This window comes from Acanthopagrus latus, chromosome 15 (genome assembly GCF_904848185.1).
Source record: "Acanthopagrus latus isolate v.2019 chromosome 15, fAcaLat1.1, whole genome shotgun sequence".
Lineage (NCBI taxonomy): Eukaryota > Metazoa > Chordata > Actinopteri > Spariformes > Sparidae > Acanthopagrus > Acanthopagrus latus.
The window spans coordinates 12,432,645-12,450,498 of record NC_051053.1 but is presented as its reverse complement, the minus strand read 5'-3'; the positions used below and the strand labels follow the sequence as shown (position 1 = coordinate 12,450,498).

The window sequence follows — 17,854 nt, the reverse complement described above, 5'->3', positions numbered from 1 at the left end:
TGTCAGTTCCTTTGTTCTCCCGGTTCTCAGTCATCCGTTAAAGCCTCTGTTGGAGTGTCACCATTGATAAAGCTGTTTGCACAGGTGGCACATTTTGCTGTCACTTGCTCTAATTGTTCAGTCAATAGGCGACATTTGGGTGTCGGTCAGCAGGCTGCCATATAGTCACCTCTGCTCCCTGTCATCGTGGCTGGGAAACAGACCCCAAGGCGGATTTTGGTTGACTGGAGAAACATAAAGGAAATGTCTAAGAGATAGATGATATGGGAAAAAATTAGAGTAATTTACAGTAAATTTAAGATACTTTGTTGTGGTGACAGGATAACTTAAATGGTGTTTTTGGGTGCTGGATATTTAGTACTCTCTTTTTACCTTTGTCAAGTCATTAATTATAATTACAAACAATTCGGAGACAAAGTTGTCCATCTTTAAGTACAACCATATTTACTCGCTACAGGTCTTTGTCCTATCTTTCGCCTGTTACTGTGTACCAGATTGTAATGTTAGAATTGGTTCTTATAGTTCAGAGCTCATTGATTTATTCATCAAAAGCAACTTCATACCCAATTTTACCACTTTGGCCTTTTCAGATACAGATGCTGTCATTGTTAACTACGCTGCCGCACACCAAATATTCCATTATTCATCATTCGCCTACTGCAACCGACAAACATATTTCCCAGAACAGCTCTTGTCACTACATTATACATTCACATGACACAACACAATGTCTTGTTGTCCTCTCTCCGCCTTGTGTTAAATACAGAGACACTGCAGTTTGCTGCCTGTGAATGAAGCTGTGTTCATAACCAGACAAGCCTTTAATGGGAGAGAGAGGTATTGTGGGTAGTTTGGCAGGGTACTTAACTGAGAAGGTATCATTTTTAGTCTATTCCTACACATTTGGGTCATGCATGCATTAAACTGTATTTGGCCCCTGCAGAGGTGCATACTTTATTAGTACAACGTTTCCGACTCAAATGTATTTGGTCTGGTGTGGCTTGTAGCTAATCTTAATGTGGCCGACATTTCCCTCCCAAAATAGTTCATCCTCCTCCTTAACAGCAAAAGAGAAATGTAAACAGTTGTCTGGAAACAGAAGCTATCATATTAGAGGCCAGTGGACAGAGCTGGAGCACAGCTTGGGACGCTGTGTCTAAACTTCATCTATCATTTTCACAGTGAAACCTTCCAAAGAGGAAAGCTCTAACGGGGGCTTATCATCTTCACTGAAGCAAACAGCTTGAGCTTTGGAGCCTTGTTCTCTGTGATGTGCAGGGTTTATTTGATAACTCGTGGGGTTTTCACATGATTGCAGTACTAGGAGAAATGAGGCACACAGCCACAGAACAAGAAAAAGGCATTTAGGTCAATGTAGGAAGATTTGCAGCAGTCCCGGGGCAGATCTGCAGGCAGCTGCCACCCCTAAAAAAATGCCTTGACACCCTGGCTGCCATCCCGGTTTTTGACAGTCTAATACAAAAATGTGTTTATGAAAAATTGTTGCTGTTAGAAATTTAAAAGAGCAACATGCTCATGCCTGACTGCAAGTAAATGCAACAAGAGATGAAGCTCCCCATAGATTCCAAGGTTCTGCCCCACTATACCCAGGTACTGTTAGCTGCCCCTGCAGCAGGCCGCATTTCCATCTTCTCCCAGCAGCTGATGGCTTTTTAATCCTACTATGTGTGCAAACTTCCATCAGTGGAAGTACAGAATGGGGAGTGGCAGGAAGATATGTGCATAGGTCAGACCAGTAATGCACCTTTAACATACAACAACAACTAGTTTTATAACGTACAGTTGGGACCAGTGCAGTCCTGGTACTGATCCAGATTCCACACTCATATATTCCATATGTTGGTCCTTGAATGTATTTTTGCAGAATTGCTTTTTCAAAAAGAAGTGCTCTGCAAGTCTTTTGTATCCTTCCACATAATACTAGCAACATCCACTTGTATATCGATGATAATAATATTCAAGATAAAGGAGCTCTCGTATCCACATCAGTATCTGCAGAATCCAAATTCAAGAAAAAACCGTCATAAAAATGGTGGATTAAAAATAGACATTTATTTACAAAAAAAAAATAATATTGAAAATGAAACAATTTAATGTCTAAAGCCACCTTTAGTTTTTGGGTTTTTTTTTCCGTTTTTTTTTTATTTTTTACTAATACTTTTAATAATATCTTTTTGGCAGCTTTCCCAGAAAAATATTGATATATAAGACAGATTGAATTACATACATACAGTATATTTCTAGCACCCCATAAAGTCGTCATGCCACCCTCTATTCCTCTATATCCGCCCTTGTCACATTCTCGACTGGCGCATGGTGTTGTGTGATCTTTTATGCAGAAGTTAGTGTTTGAGGAAATGAATCCAGTGTAACGCCTCAGTCCCTCCTCCCACTGGACTCACAACACACCCAATAACACTGGTTGAGATCGACGAGAGAAGAATCTACTTATGTTTCCTCAATTTGCTCACTTCCTCTTGGAGCTCTGCCTTTGGCGTCGGTAAACAGTACAGTCTTTGTTTGTCAGTGTCTTAATTGCATTGTCCATGTCAAATCGTTTTCCGCATTAGATGGAGGTGCATGGCCAACACGGTGCCTGTTTAACAAATTTGTACACATGGTTGATTTACCGGGATGTAACTTACAGATACACATGCTGCACACTCACGTGGTTTCCATTTTTATATCTGACATCTAAAATACCCAGGAGGAAACGAAACTCTTTTTCAAGGACAAGCCGAGCAATGTTTTCGCTCTCTTTCTCCCTGTCCTCAGATGTTCAGGTTAATGAATAAAACTGCTGATATCAGCCTTTTGTCTGTGTATTTTCCCCCAGCAGAACAAAACTGAACAAGGGGAAAGACTAAACTTGGAAACTTTGACTCTGTAACAGTATTGGAGAGGACTTCACCCCATAGCCAGTTTGCCTCATTGTATCCGTGTTCATTTTCCTCCTACCCAACTACATCAGATAAAAATGCAAAATGGCATTGGCGTTGAATATTCAGAACTATCCTTCCTGTATAATTTGCCGGCTTGATGATGCTGCGAGCAGTTGGATCAGATATTGGTACATGCGAACATTTAGCTGAACATCTGCCTCTTGTTGCTGTAATTTGCTTCACCACCATCTGTTAGGCATTGGCTTGAAGCACCAAGATATACATCTATCTTGTTATAAACCCATAATGGAATCAGCTCCTCTCGAATTCACTAATTATCCGTATTAAGTGTTATGCTCCACATAGTTCCAAAAGTAATACAGCCCTACATACACCTTGGTGGGAGTTTATCACGAGATAACAGAAGATTTAGGTCAGCAGGATGATCATTTTTATAGCTGAACTGGATGTGCTGTGTTTTTCGGGTCATTTTGAGCAATGCAAACTGCTTTCCCTTGTTTTAAATGTTTTAAAGTGCTCTAACCCACTTCAGTGCACTAAAATTTTCTTCTGTGTTTTTGTTTCTGTGTCACAGATCCAACTCTTCCAGCTGTCGTTCTGCATCGGTGGCACGCTGTGAGAAAAGACTCCACTGCGCTGTGCCTCAGCGCTCCTCAGACACTTGTCCTTGACATCCAAATGCTGCGTGTCGATCGTTGTGCCAGCCGCCTTCTGTGAGTTATGACGACGGCTGCCTCATTGACTCAGGAAAGAGGCTCCTCCTCCACTCACCACTGAGCAAATCACATGATGTAATGAAGACGGGTCCTGAAAGTGTGCTCTTCAAGGAGTCTGCCAGCAGGATATGAGTATTTTGAGCCCTGTGACGGATAACAAATCAAACCTTGTGGGAATTGTGGGAGGCCCAGAAGAATACTCCAGAGCCATGCAGACAGAGGAGCTATTTGGCAGGAAACTCAAAGCCTTGAATAGTAGCATGGGACCACCAGCCTCCAACATGCAGGGGAAACCTGAAGGCGCAGGCAAAACAAATGGTACCCCAGCCATGCCTAAAATGGGTGTCAGGGCCAGGGTGACGGAATGGCCACCACGGAAAGATGGATGGGACGGTCGGCCTTCCCCCAACTATCAGAGTGTGATACCGGTATTTCAGAACGGCCAACAGGAACACGCAGTGGAAATACTGGAGCAAGGCGAAGCAGTCTGTGTGGAGGTGGACTACTCTGACAAATACTCGCTGAGTGACCTTCTCAGCCACTCCCCACTGAAGGGTCTCCATCCGATCCGTCAACGCAGCAACAGCGATGTTACTATTAGTGACATTGACTCTGAGGACATAATGGACCAGAATGCTGTCAATCCAAACACTGGGGCCTCGCTGCACCGCGAATACGGCAGCACATCCTCCATTGACCGCCAAGGTTTGAGTGGAGATGGCTTTTTCACCATGCTTCGGGGCTACCGAGTTGACACCCTGGACCACCGTAGCATTCCGCCTCTGGGTTTCCCTGAGTTGTTGCGCTGCGATGCCTCCCTCTCCCCCAGCCTGCAGACTGCAGCCCAGATTGCCAGGGGTGAGATAGTCCACATTCCAGGCTACGACTACATTGACAGCTCTCTTCTCTATAGCCGGGAGCGGGAGAAGTCATTCATGAGGCGTCTTAAATCGGAATCATCCGAGACGTCTCTCTTTAGGAAACTGCGGACCATCAAAAGCGAGAGCGACGCCTTGAGGCTCTCAATAGAGGATGACCGGCGTCCGCTCAGCTTCCAGAAATGCTTCGCGCACTATGATGTCCAGAGCGTTCTTTTTAACATTAGCGAGGCGGTGGCGAGCAGAGCTAACCTGAGCCAGAGGAAGAACACCACTACGGGGGCTTCAGCCGCATCAGCTGGAATAGGGCCTGGAGCTGCTGGAGTGATTGGAGTTGGAGCTGGTGCTGGACCTGGAGCTGGACCTGGAATAGGGAACGATGGCGGAGCAGCAGGATGTAGCAATGTGAATGCCCCCTTGTTTGAGTCACCGCTGGGCAGCAGGGAGGACTTGAACCCTAAGGAGAACTTGGACGTTGACGAGGGGGATGGGAAGGGCAACAATTTGGTGCTGAGCTGTCCACACTTTCGCAATGAAATTGGCGGTGAGGGCGAGAGGAGGATCTCCCTCTCCAGAGCCAACAGTGCCAACTACAGTGGTGTGTCAGAGAGCTGCTCTTTTGAATCATCTTTAAGCTCCCACTGCACCAATGCTGGAGTCTCTGTGCTAGAGGTGCCTCGAGAAAACCAGCCTATCCACAGGGAGAAGGTCAAACGCTACATCATTGAGCACATCGACCTTGGAGCATACTACTACCACAAGTACTTCTATGGGAGAGGTAAGGAATGCTCATGATGACTGTGTCATTTTTTTTGGATTTGCAGAGATTTAAAATGATGATTCAGGAAGAATGAAATTGACTCCATGTTGAGGATGATAAAACTTTCCAGGCCAAACTTCTTTGAAACAAGACTATGCACAATGCCGTGTGAGAGTTCCCTTATGGACCAGCCTCCGCTCATTGGGTCAGATATCTTGGCGGCCCAGTTATTTTTGTAGGACCAGATGAAATAGGGGCCAGAACAATAGCAGGCCTGTGTTGGGTGCGAGGGTGTGTGTTTCACTTCCCCGGGAGAAGAACGGTCGTGTCCTCTCTGTGATATTGCCCTGAACCCTGCAGAGAAGCTGTGATTAGTCATGTGAGAAGAGAGAGGTGAGCGAGAGGGAGTGTTGCAGCTGTTCCCCGCGGGGGCCGCTGGGGCGTGAGGACCCCCCCTATGAAACTTTGGGGTCAGCAAAACTATTCCAAGGTCCCAGGTCCTCTCATTAAAACACCTCTGTGACCAACGCTGGAAATACCATGCCGACCCCAACCCATCACCGCATTATACATATCTGTTTTTCTCACTGTCTGCGTGTCTGTGTTTGCTGCCGTCAGCAGATTGAGTTACCCATTCTTAAGCCTCTGCAGAAAACAGCTGCTTCACCTTTCACACGGAGAAATGCCTGACCTTCTTCAAAAAGATACTACACATTAGAATATTCCTCAGTTGAGGTTTGATATCCTCCATCAAGGTTAATTAGAACATTATGGATCTGGGGCCTCATTACAGAAACTTCCAAAGTCTGAAATCTTATCTCAGTTCAGGATGACATTTAGTATTTTTGGTATCACAGAATCATGTCTCCTAAATTGTATTTAGTATAAGAATTTAGCCTTTTACACAAGTGTCCTAACTGAAGAGTAAGGAACCTAATAAGTTAGGATGGCATTCATATTTTAAAATGTTAGCCTTAGATTTCCTTGGCCATGTTTTGACTTAAAACACATTCTCACTTTCATACATTTTTTCTTCCAAAAACATGACTCCAACTCAAACTAAAATTGCACAGCCATCTTTTCTTATTGCACATGTTTGCACACCCATGACAATGGATACAGGTAGTGCATACCAAACACAGATACAGGCATGACACCGAGGATGACTGCTGGTTAAAGAGGAACTGAGTTTACAGTTTAAATTTCCTAAGTTGAGATATGTCTGACAGGACACAGTCATGAGTTGCTTCTGTAAACTGTTTTTTTTTCTATTTTTGAAACTTAAGTTAAAATAGGACAAGCAGCTTGGACATTTTTCTGTAATGAGGCCCCGGCTCTTCTTACAGTGTGTTTAAATGTAAAATTGAGCTTCTCCCATAATCCATTTAGTCTGAAATGTTGTCTCAGTTTCTACCCATCCAAGAACTGGTGTAGTTGTTTATCCTTTTAACCTCATTCTATGGCAACGAGGTCAAATGTATAATTGAAGTGCCTTGTGTAGCTGTCTGTTTCGTTTTGATGTCGTTGGTTTCACGGAAGATGCCTTTTTCACAGCATGTGGATGTAGCCCTTGCCCTTCGTTCGTGAGGTGTTTTATTGGAACGACAAGTCTGTCGTCACCTTTCTTCACCGCAAAAAACCACATGCACATACAAACAAGCACATACTCGCACACACACTCACACACACTCACACAAACACGACCGCATGACACCACTTTAGGGCAGGCTTTTATCAACCTGGGCTGAACATTGATCAGATTGATTGCCTGAAGCCCTCCTTCCCTTAGCAACAGGAGTGTTTCTCCCCAGGCTGCCCTAATGGACACGATGGTTCATCCACACTCAAGCCAAGCATGGTTACACACAGGTCCTGGATACATACTGTACTTGCTAGGCCATTTAGATACAATAGAGGATGATGTAAACCAGGGGTCGTCAACATTTTCTAACTCTGCACATTCATCAACCTAATAGATTACATTGTCGTATATGTGTTGGACATGGATTTTATAGGAAAAAAGTTACTACATCATCAATATCCTTAAAATGGCACCCTTTCCTTCTGTTTCTCTTCATAAGTGAGCCAATTCCTCTACGAGCTCATTGATTCTGTAACTTCACATATGTCAAGATCAGAGAGAGCGACAGGAAGTGCCCTGGTGATGGCGTGCAAGAGAGAGGGAACACACATGTACAGTTTTGACAGAGCGAGAGAAGTGTGAAACTGAAGTTTATTAGATGTCATGTAAGATATCACTCACCGCGCAATGAGAAATTTGCACATATATACTATTTGTCTTGGTGGAAATGACCTACATCAGGGTTGAGGGTGTCTTTTTATGCTGTTCCTTCTAGTCCATTTTAGATGATAGATGATTGGTACTTGTCAGATTATATCTTTGTGGCCCAGTAGCCAAAGCTGATGGACGGATAACGGGTCTAGGCCCAGTCCCTGAGAATGTAGATGATGCCTTATATGGAGACAGGGTAAAGTAATGCCTTTATTTTACCCTTTAGCCTTTTGTCAACACCTATTGTTGTTGACCAGTGACTAGTTCATATAGATGTGTTGACAAAAAGCTTTCCGCTGCAGTCAACTCTGCCCCCGTCACTTTGCCGTTGGTATTTGGATCGCTATAGGCCTGATATGCATAGGCATCCCTCATCCTGCCACCATTTGACCTTATGCCTCACAGAGCATTTCCCCTCAGTCGACTGTCCCTGACAAGCCATGCATTCCTCAGACAGCTGACCTCGTAGTGCCTACATACAGTTAATTCATTATTCATGCTGATAAGCACATTGCCCCAGTGTTAACGCCACAGTGACAAGGATCAGCGTTTTCATTAGACATAGATGCAAAGTCAAAACTTCTGCAGGAATCACTTTGCGAATGTCAGTGCTTTTGAGGTTTTTTTTCTTTTGTAGTCTGTGGGATCCAGGTCTTTCTCCCCGGCTTTAGCCTGGATTAGGGAGTGTTTGCTCAAGGCAGCGCTCATTGTGCGCAAAGCTCTGCTCCTGTCCATCTCCTAAACAGACACCCAGAGACACATACCTTATATACACACACACACCCACACACACACACAGATGTTTATTAGAGTAAGTAGAGATTTTTTTTTTACTTATTTATACATATATAATGATTTTCAAATATGAAATCAATATGTCTACACAGACATAAGTGTCCATTATAGATTTCATCACACCCCACTATACAAACATGCTGGGAGGAACAAACAACATATCAGCAACTCTACAATTGCACAAATTATCATCTTGACAAATGCGGAAAACTCAGTGAGTGTCCACAAGTGAACAAAAAATATGCATCCTGATGAGTAAATATAATGAGAAATTGACTTCCCATTAGAGTTAGTCATTTTCCCGTACACTGGAGAGGAGGCAGGGTTAGAAAGACATTAGGAGACTATTGTCAACTATTGTTGAGTGCAATGAATGGATGTCCTGACCAGCTGAACATCAACATCCACAGGCCCTGTCGCTAAAACTCTGATTCTTAAATTATTTAAATCTATTGTTTGTTTGTTTTGACAGGCAGCTCATATAAAGTCCATAAATTGGTTTGTCAGTCCCAGCGATGTCACACACTGTTCTTTTTTATGTTCCACTACAGGACACAAATACTCTAAGCCTGGTCAGAGAGGACATCCTGGTGGTAGCCTCATGGTTTAGGGTGCATACCGTGTAACCACTTTGTCCTGGGTTTAAATGTAGCTTTGTCCATCTCTTCCCATATATTCTTCCACCCTGCACTGTCAATTATCCAATGAAGCAGTGTGCTATTAAAACAAAGCAGAGAGAAATTGGATTGAGTGAGCTTTTAGCATGGTTTCTAATGCCTAGGATTAATACAGTAGCAGGAGCAGACTTTCTATCTGTAGTGGCGTGACTTCAGATACAAAAAGCTCCCCGAACACTGGATCTGCATTATAAAGGTATGCGTGTGGTCGGATCATAAATTCACCGCTCCCGAATGAAGAATGCAAAGGATGATTGTTACTTTTGAATCAGAGTCCCAAATCCATCTTTCATACCGAACCCTACCAAACAAAAAGTGTCTGACTGCCTCAATACTTTGTTCATTTGTGTATGGAAGTACGGTGCTTTGTGAAGTATTTGGGCCAGTGATGGGTCAGAGTGGGGCAAACTTTCCAAGGCTGTATTTATATTTATTTACTTTTTTAATCCCAGTGTTGCCACCACAAACCAGGTTCTAATCCCCAAGCCAATCATTTTCAAATCTCCGTCGGACCCCTGCTGCTTTCTGTAATCACTGCCCCAGCTTGCCAAAGCTCAGAGAATTTCAACATGAGAGATAAATATATGGACTCAATCATTTTAATCAATATTCTATTTAAGCAAAAGCAGTGATTTGACACAGATTTGAACAAGGTTAAAGGACAAGTTCCATCAAAAATAAAAAATTTGTCATCATCTGAAACTTGACCTGACTTTCAATCTCCAAGAGAGCGGCTCGCAGAGGGAAAGTCAGGTCAAGTGTCAAAGTCCACAAAACATTTCAGATGCTTCTCAGCAGAACAGCATCACAGCATTCTCCTCAACAGCTGAAGCAGATCTGGACTTGTTCTAAAGCTTAAGAAACATCTGAAAACAAAATCATAAAATGGCTCTACATAGCTCCTCGAAGTAATCCAACTCTCCTGAAACCCCAAGATCCCAAATTGATTTGAAAGACCTTATGTACACCCGGAATGTGCGGTTGAAGTCGTGTGCTCTCTTCAGACAAGATGCGCGCTAACACTTTTAGCTGTCAGCTATGAAACTTCAGCCTACTACATCTAGTTTGGGGTCAAGTAGATAATGTAGGAATTATCATTTTTAGGTGGACATATCCTTTAATAACACTTTTCACAACTATGCAAGTTTGTGTATTCATTGTGTATTCATTGAAGTTAGTGTCAACTCAGAGCACTTCATGTGATGCTTCAACAGGCAATAGACCACTTTTCTGCTTTTTTAAACATCTGTGTTTAATTAAGATCTTTTTTACTCGTCCTCCAGAACATCAGAACTATTTCGGGTTCGATGACAATCTTGGACCTGTGGCCGTCAGCATCCGCAGGGAGAGGCTGGACGATGGGAAGGAGAAAGACGGGATGCAGTTCAACCACAGAGTCACCTTCAGAACCAGCCAGGTAACTTTAATACACCGCTGTGCACTTTTTCTGCTCTGCTTGTTGACTCAAATCAGCGTAGAACTATGCAGGATAGGAAGAACCTGCGTGAAATCAACACCCTATTAAAGAATTGACTACAAGCCAAGGCAAGCTTTTAAAGTGTGTTTCTCATATGTTGCATTCGGCAAGACATGTTAAGGTCACTCGGCTCAGCGCTCATTCAAGCAGCATGAGAGTGGAGGTAACGCTTCAGTACCTCCAAAAAACATCAGGAGGCTTCTCACAGCTCCAAAATCTGCTCCCACCACCCTAACGTGTCCAGTGACGCCGTGCCAGTTGTGACTCAGTTCGCCAGTCATGCAAACACTGATGCAGTCTATCGGAGTCGGTGTGATCGCCCTGGCTTGCTTACACTTTCGCACACCCACGCTCGTGCACACAGAATCTGATTAATCCACAAACTGAGATGCACAGTCTCTCGGTCCCTGGTGGTACAGAACCCCTCTCCTTGACTGATGCCGGGTGGTCTCATCCACTGAATAATTCAGGTGCAACAGATGTGTCAGGCAGGGAAATGTCACTGATATCCAGTGCCATTCTTGGTTTAAAGCACCACTCCCATGATAAAACAATGTATCTGGGTCATGGTAGCCCTGCAAGTAGCACGCAGAAAATGTTTTAACTCCCCATCCACTGGAGCGTCTATTTGCATGTACTCCTATCATTTAGCCTGAGCGCTCTCTGCCTCACTGCCCCACTCTCACTCTCCCTTCCTCTACGAGTCTATCAAGTTATCTGCTTTTCTGAAAGCCTCTCTGTCGGCCAGCCTTTGACTGCTGACATTAACGTCCACAGGCTGTGTGGATGCAAATAGGATTTATGAGCTTAAATGTGCCTGTGATGTTCCAAACAACAACAGAGTGGGTGTTCTGAAGCCGTTTGGGTTAACGTTTACTGGCACATTAATGATCTTAACAGTAAAATACCACTTAACATCTACTGCGCAGTCAGCTTATGTTAATTATTTAGAATTTGAGTTCCTAATGCCCTCCAATGGAGCCGTAATGGAGCCACTGCTCTAATTAATATGCCATAACATAAAGGGATGAAGCCTGGTTTTCATTCCCAGCATTTTGAAATGAAATGTAATCACTCAAGTACAGTGCGGGCAAAGAGATCCAAATGAGTAAAGCCACTGATTCACAGACATATTGACCTCCATGGAAATAGTGCCACACAGACCTAGCCAAAACACATTGTACAAGGCGACACAACGAATCGTCATTTCACCACCGGTCTTTTCTGTCAGCTGACTACGCTCCGCGGAGCCATCCTGGAGGATGCCATTCCATCCACTGCACGACACGGGACGGCCCGAGGCCTGCCGCTGAAAGAAGTGCTCGAGTACGTCATCCCTGAGCTTAATATCCAGTGTCTGAGGCTGGCCCTCAACTCCCCAAAGGTCCCGGAGCAGCTACTCAAGTTGGATGAGCAGGGGGTGAGTACATGTAGATGCCCTCAGTGTTTTGAGTCTGCTGTTGATAATTAAGCAGCACTGGAACGATCCGGTTGAGTGTCTCAATCAGGAACATTTGACAGGGAACAAGAGTTATTAAAAGAGAAATCTGCGACATTTTGGGTAATCTACGCAATGCAATCTATTTTCTCCATATATTTACCCTAATCGTAGCCATCCATGTTACCTTACACTAGTTATGTGCTCCACTTCTGGTGCATCTGGTCACTCAACCAGAATGAGCATTTCCAGTGGTAATAGAGTGCTAATCTTCTCTCTTAGAGCGACTGGTGCAGTGTATCATTCATTCATGAAGACCTTGGTTTGTATCATTATTGAGTAAATACTACTACTTCAGTATGGGGTTGCCAGGAATCCAAACATGACTCCAGGAAGTCACTGCATCCAGACCGCTTCACAGAAGCCCTGTAAAACCACAATGTTTTGACAGACATATTGACATGTGCACATTTAGTTGTGTGTTTAATGTTGTGGTGTTGGGAGGTTAGTTTTGTTACCTTCTGACAGAGCCAGGCTAGCTGTTTCCACCTGTTTCCACTCTTTATGCTAAGCTAAGCTAACCTTCTACTATTGGTAAATACACATATTTGCTAAAATGTCGAATGTCTTTTATTGTGCTTTTACTGCAAAATATCAGTAATATGAATAATGTAATGATAATATGATATAGATGTTTAATTTGAATTATCTCTCTCTGTACCTGACATTTACGTTAGCTATTAAAGGAAACGGGAGGGATTCACTTCAAATAGCAAGACCTTTTGTCCCATACGTGGGCTGCTTAATATAGATGAACAAAGGCTCCCAGGTGGAGGCATAAGACAGCCAATATCACACTTTAAAATAATCAATATGAATGCAGCTCTCTCTTTAGCCTGCATCGACTACTTTGGCGCACATTTTCTGCTGATAGGATGCTCAAGAAACTCACTTTTGACAACTTACTTATCTGAGAGCAGGTGATTTGATATTCTGTCGAGATGGCAGGGGATGTCATCTTGCATTATCTCTGTTTGAATAAAATGGCTATTAGTGATATTGGGCTCTGTCTCCGCAGGTGTCAGAGATGGATTCATTGTGTGATCTTAAGGCCTTTATTTTCTCATCTAATAAAACTGCAGGATGGATAGGAGCGTGGGGGGATTAGCGAGTGCTCTATTGCTTATCTTTCTATCACAGAATGGGCTGCTTATTAGTGTAATTACATTCATTAGCATGAACCCATCCTTCCAACTGACAGGGGAAAGACTCATATAATAGAGAGTGTCAGCCGTGTCCCTCTTGTATATTAAGACTGCGCTACACGCTTAAACAAGAGCTGTGTAGTGTCCTCTCTGAAGCAAGTTAGATGCACTTTAGATGATGACAGACTTTGTGTATCCAATTATAGCAAAGTAACTTTGTAAATAAGTGCTCCAGGATGTTATTCCGGCCGGATTTCAAGTAGCTGATACTTGAGTTTGTTCACCTGCCATGCAACACCCCATGCCTTCACCATGAGAGACTGTCTGCAGATACAGACTTTCGATATATGAGGGAAACTGTCACATAGGGAGGATAAAAAAGCAATAAAGTAATCTAAGAAACTACAGAGAGTCCAGACTAAGTGGGGCTTGAAGCTCTTCCAACTGGCAGGCCTCCACACAGACCTCAAACCAAACGCCCAGTGGAGGCCAGTTTTTTATATTTGGTCATCGGTATTTTTGTACGCTCTGTTTTAATCATTAATGTTGTGCTTGCCATGCATGCGTTTAATAGTCAATGCACCCTGTAATCTTCGTTCTAAGCAAGCTGGACTTTCACCGCCCTGTTAATGTGTTTATGTGCAGAAGCTAATATTGGGCAGGAAGCACTGCAGCTCAGAAATGGAGTGGACAACCAGGCTTGTTTGTGTTTGTTTTGCTGCATTATTTTCTTCCACCGCATGTAGAAAGCTTTATTTGAGGAAGTTTTGTGTGTGCACATGCCGCTGAGGAGATGTCAGTCCGCTGTTTTTTGTGTTTTGCGAGTGTGTGTATGTGTGTGAAAAGGCTTCTTTTTTTTGTTTTTTTGCTCCGAACAGAGCAGAAAGGACGCCTGGTGAGTGAGAGTGTCCTGGAGCAAGACAGCCCTCATAACAGCCTCATGATCAGCTCTGCAGAAAGAATATCCCCAAAAGCAGTGATGTAGACTGTGCTGTAATTGCCTGGCTGTAAGAAGAGAACAGGGCATATGTGAATGTATTTTAGATCACGTTGTAGATCACACTGAGCCCGGCTGTGTGCAGATGGGCTGGGAAAAGCATTAAGCAGATTTCGAAATGTGATTTTAGGTGATAGAAATCACAAATAATACACTTTTCTAAGAAGCCACCGCTGTCAGATGTGTATCTGCTGTTGCCATCTGACAACTAAAATCTGGAAAATTAAATGGAAATGAAATTTGTTTAATAGAGTTTATCAGCTCGCCGAATTAAAAAAAACGTAATTTCAAGCTTTAATTTGTAATTCACGATAACAAAAGCAGGGATCTGAAAAAGATAAAAGTCAAGCCTGCAGGTGTATGCGCAGCTGCGCAGGAAACGTAACTGCACATAATAGTGTTTGGTGATAGCGAAGACAACATCGGAGAGGTCAGAGAGGGGCTGCTTATCTTCCCCTCTCAGAAATGCTGAACAAATTACCTTCCTCCTAATCTAGGAAACCATTTTCACTGCAGAGCTCTGTCTCATAAAGCGACCAAAGAATGAATGCATGACACTGTTGCCAGCGCTGCCAATCAAGTGTCACAGCGGTCTTACAGTAGTCAACAGGTAAAGCATTTTGCAGGACCATGAATCACTCCCGATGCCAACAGTGACCGCTCGACTCTGAAATATAATTCAGGCTTAAGTGAGATTTGTTCCGCAAGTTCAAGAGACTAATCTACCACCTACTGAGGCTGGTATTGCAGTGTCAGAAAAATCACCTAGGCCTTATGTAAATCTATCCCCTTTCATGACTTTGAAACTCGTGGATTAACTTGGTGACATGAAGTGACCAGAATTTCCCCCCTTCATTTCCCTTCACATTTACATCCCATGTTCCTTTTTATACTTCCACCAAGGAGGTTACATATTCTCCTGTGTCTTTTTGTTTGTTGATTGGTTGGTTGGTTTGTCAGCAGGATTACACAAAAAACAATAAACAGATATCGACAAAACTGGGACGGAGGATGGGTCTTGACCCAGAATAGATGTTAAATGTTTAAATGAACTTTGGTGCAGATCAGGATGAAGGGACCGATCAAGACATTGTTTCTGACTTCCATTTACATTGTGAGATTAATTTATTTTTCTATGAATTATGCCTGAAAGTTGATGAAAAAATGATGACTGATTGCCATCGCTCAAATTACTTTAATTGAGTAATTTTGGGGGGTACCTTGAGTATCTTCCTATCTACTTGGTTTTGCATTACACCATGTCGTCGGTTCATTTAAAAATCATGACGAGTACAATTAGAATTCATGTCTAAACCTTTCATCTGTTTTTTTGTAGCCACTTAGACTATCAGATCACAAACGGGTCAATGAAAATCCTGCTGCTATTTAGACTGATAATACTCTGATTAGTGTTAAGAATACTTTGTACGTTTACTTAAGTATCATTTTAATACCAGTAGTTTTACTTACAATTGTGTAATGATTCGGTACTGGTGCCTGGTATCAAGTGATAGAATTGAAGCACATTTACTCATGCAGTTTTCTGCTACTTTATGCTTCCACTCCACTACATTTTGAAGGCAAATATCGTACTTTTACTCCGCTCCAGCCACTGGATTAAAGTAACACTGTATGAATTAAATGTCTTTCCATAGAGGCAAGGTTTTTTTTTTCATTCTAGTTTACATTTTGTTGTAGAACTTGAACCCTTCTGCCCCCAAAACTGCAATAGATGTTTGTTTAATGGTGTGTGGTGATTGTAACCAGGTTTTGGCAGTCGTGTTTTGAGACTTTTTGGTGCAGCGGGACACTGCAGTGCAGACAGATGTCACAGTGTTGTGTTAGGACACTGCTGTATCCCTCAGGTACGTCTCACGGCTCTCAAAGGAGAACACTGTCCTCATTTCTTTCTCCGCTCATTAAGTATCTTTCCATCTTTGCAGTTTTTCTTTGAAGAGAGGGAGAGGGGAGAACAGTGTTCAGCACCATGCAGCTCTGGACAGACAGAGGGAGAGGAGCATTACGGGAAAAGATCTATTAAGAGGGGACACATTTCCAACATTTCTAGAAATGTACACTCAGATCTTTTAGCGAGGGGAATATTTTAACCAATCACAGATCCCCTAAATGGGATCTCCCTTTTTTTGTGGCTGCTGATGCCACCAAAAAAGAAAACACATCAAAGGCGGTTACACAATGAGCCTCAACTCTGGAGCATTACTCATCTGTATGTGTCCTGATGTGTTTGGACCTTTCAGGCAGCGCCAAATTTGCACCAACGGGCCAATGTGATTGTCCTCGCCATAGGCTAGTCTGTTAAGAGGAGCAGGAGGTTAAGTGTGCCCATATAACGCAGGATAAAAAAAAATAGAGGGCCACATCATGCCACTTCCACTGGGCTTGATGGTATAATAGCTTTCCGCCACCGCCGGAGCTTTAGTGCAGAGCCGACTGCCTGATGGAGGGAGTCATCACGGGGACAGTGTCAGGAGCACACCGGGAACTGATAACCTGTGACGGGGGGAAAAAGACAATTCCAATTTGTTTCAGTATATAGATCATTTGTCAGCGTTCACATCCGGAGAAACCTTTTCGTCTTGCCGCATTGACACATTTACCCCGGGTCAAGAACGCCCTGTCCTCAGCTGTGAATATTGAGCAACAGGTGCCAAATGCAGGAGGCTGTTTTTTCATCTATTTTTTCCTCCTACTTGGCGAGCTTCAGAGAGCTATGAGCCATGAAAGATTCATGTCCGTGAAGAGGGCTTTCTCTCTCTCCCTCTCTCTCACCGTGCAAGAGGAAGAATCACTCCGGATGTTTTATTTCTTCCTGTCTCTTTGTGAGAGAAGTTCATATCAGACCTGTCACTTCTGGGTAATATAAATGCTTGCAGTGAAACCTGTGAGATTTGGCTGGCTTGTCTGTGTCTATGAATACACGTCTTCGTGAATAAGACATTTATCTTTTTTTATGGCTTTCTTTGCTGAACGTTGAGTTTTATTAGTGGGGTTGTTTGAAAGATCAATGCCGTTGCCATTCAGTGCCTGTTGCTTGTGTTCCACTGCTACAGTAAGACTTTACCAAACAAAAGTACTGCTTAAGGAAGTGTTTTTTGAAAGGATTAAAATGCTATTGCTGGCGGCTTATAGAGTTTTCTGCCATAAACCAAAGCTATCCTGTTATATGTCTCCCTCGTTGCTCCACAGCTGCTCTTAAGTAGCAGCTATTAGCTGGGCTTGATTTATGCTCCGCTCAGAGCTCCTGAGAGTTCACAGCCCGGCTTCACAAAAGGGGATTTCAGCTCTCTCCTAGAAGGGTTATGAAGGCCTTCACATTAGCTGTGACATGATGGAAAGTGGGCACTTGCATGCTTTGAGTGCATGATGTACAGTATGTGTGTGAGTGGTGGTGTGTGATGCGTATCAGCGACAGGAAAGGATACTTACTTTGCTGAGTGTCTGTGTTTTCCCTTGTTGCAGCTAAGCTTCCAGCACAAGGTAGGAGTGCTTTACTGCAAGGCTGGCCAGAGCACAGAGGAGGAGATGTACAACAACGAGAGCGCCGGGCCAGCACTCGAGGAGTTCTTGGATCTGCTTGGCCAGAGGGTGCGGCTCAAAGGCTTCACCAAGTACAGAGCCCAGCTGGATAACAAGAGTAAGATAAAACACACGTCATGCTAAATGTTCACAAAGT

General features: G+C 43.4%; 1 protein-coding gene across 6 annotated transcripts in view; it reads left to right on the top strand.

Moving 5' to 3' along the window:
• Nucleotides 1–17,854, top strand: part of LOC119033946 (signal-induced proliferation-associated 1-like protein 2) — a 90,291-nt gene that overhangs the window by 30,244 nt on the left and 42,193 nt on the right. For all 6 annotated transcript variants that reach the window (XM_037124576.1, XM_037124574.1, XM_037124577.1 and 3 more), the window contains exons 2-5: nucleotides 3,499–5,296; nucleotides 10,327–10,460; nucleotides 11,752–11,940; nucleotides 17,641–17,815. In XM_037124576.1, coding sequence (XP_036980471.1) covers nucleotides 3,769–5,296; nucleotides 10,327–10,460; nucleotides 11,752–11,940; nucleotides 17,641–17,815 — 2,026 coding nt within the window. In that variant the 5' untranslated portion in view covers nucleotides 3,499–3,768. The remainder of the gene's footprint in view (nucleotides 1–3,498; nucleotides 5,297–10,326; nucleotides 10,461–11,751; nucleotides 11,941–17,640; nucleotides 17,816–17,854) is intronic.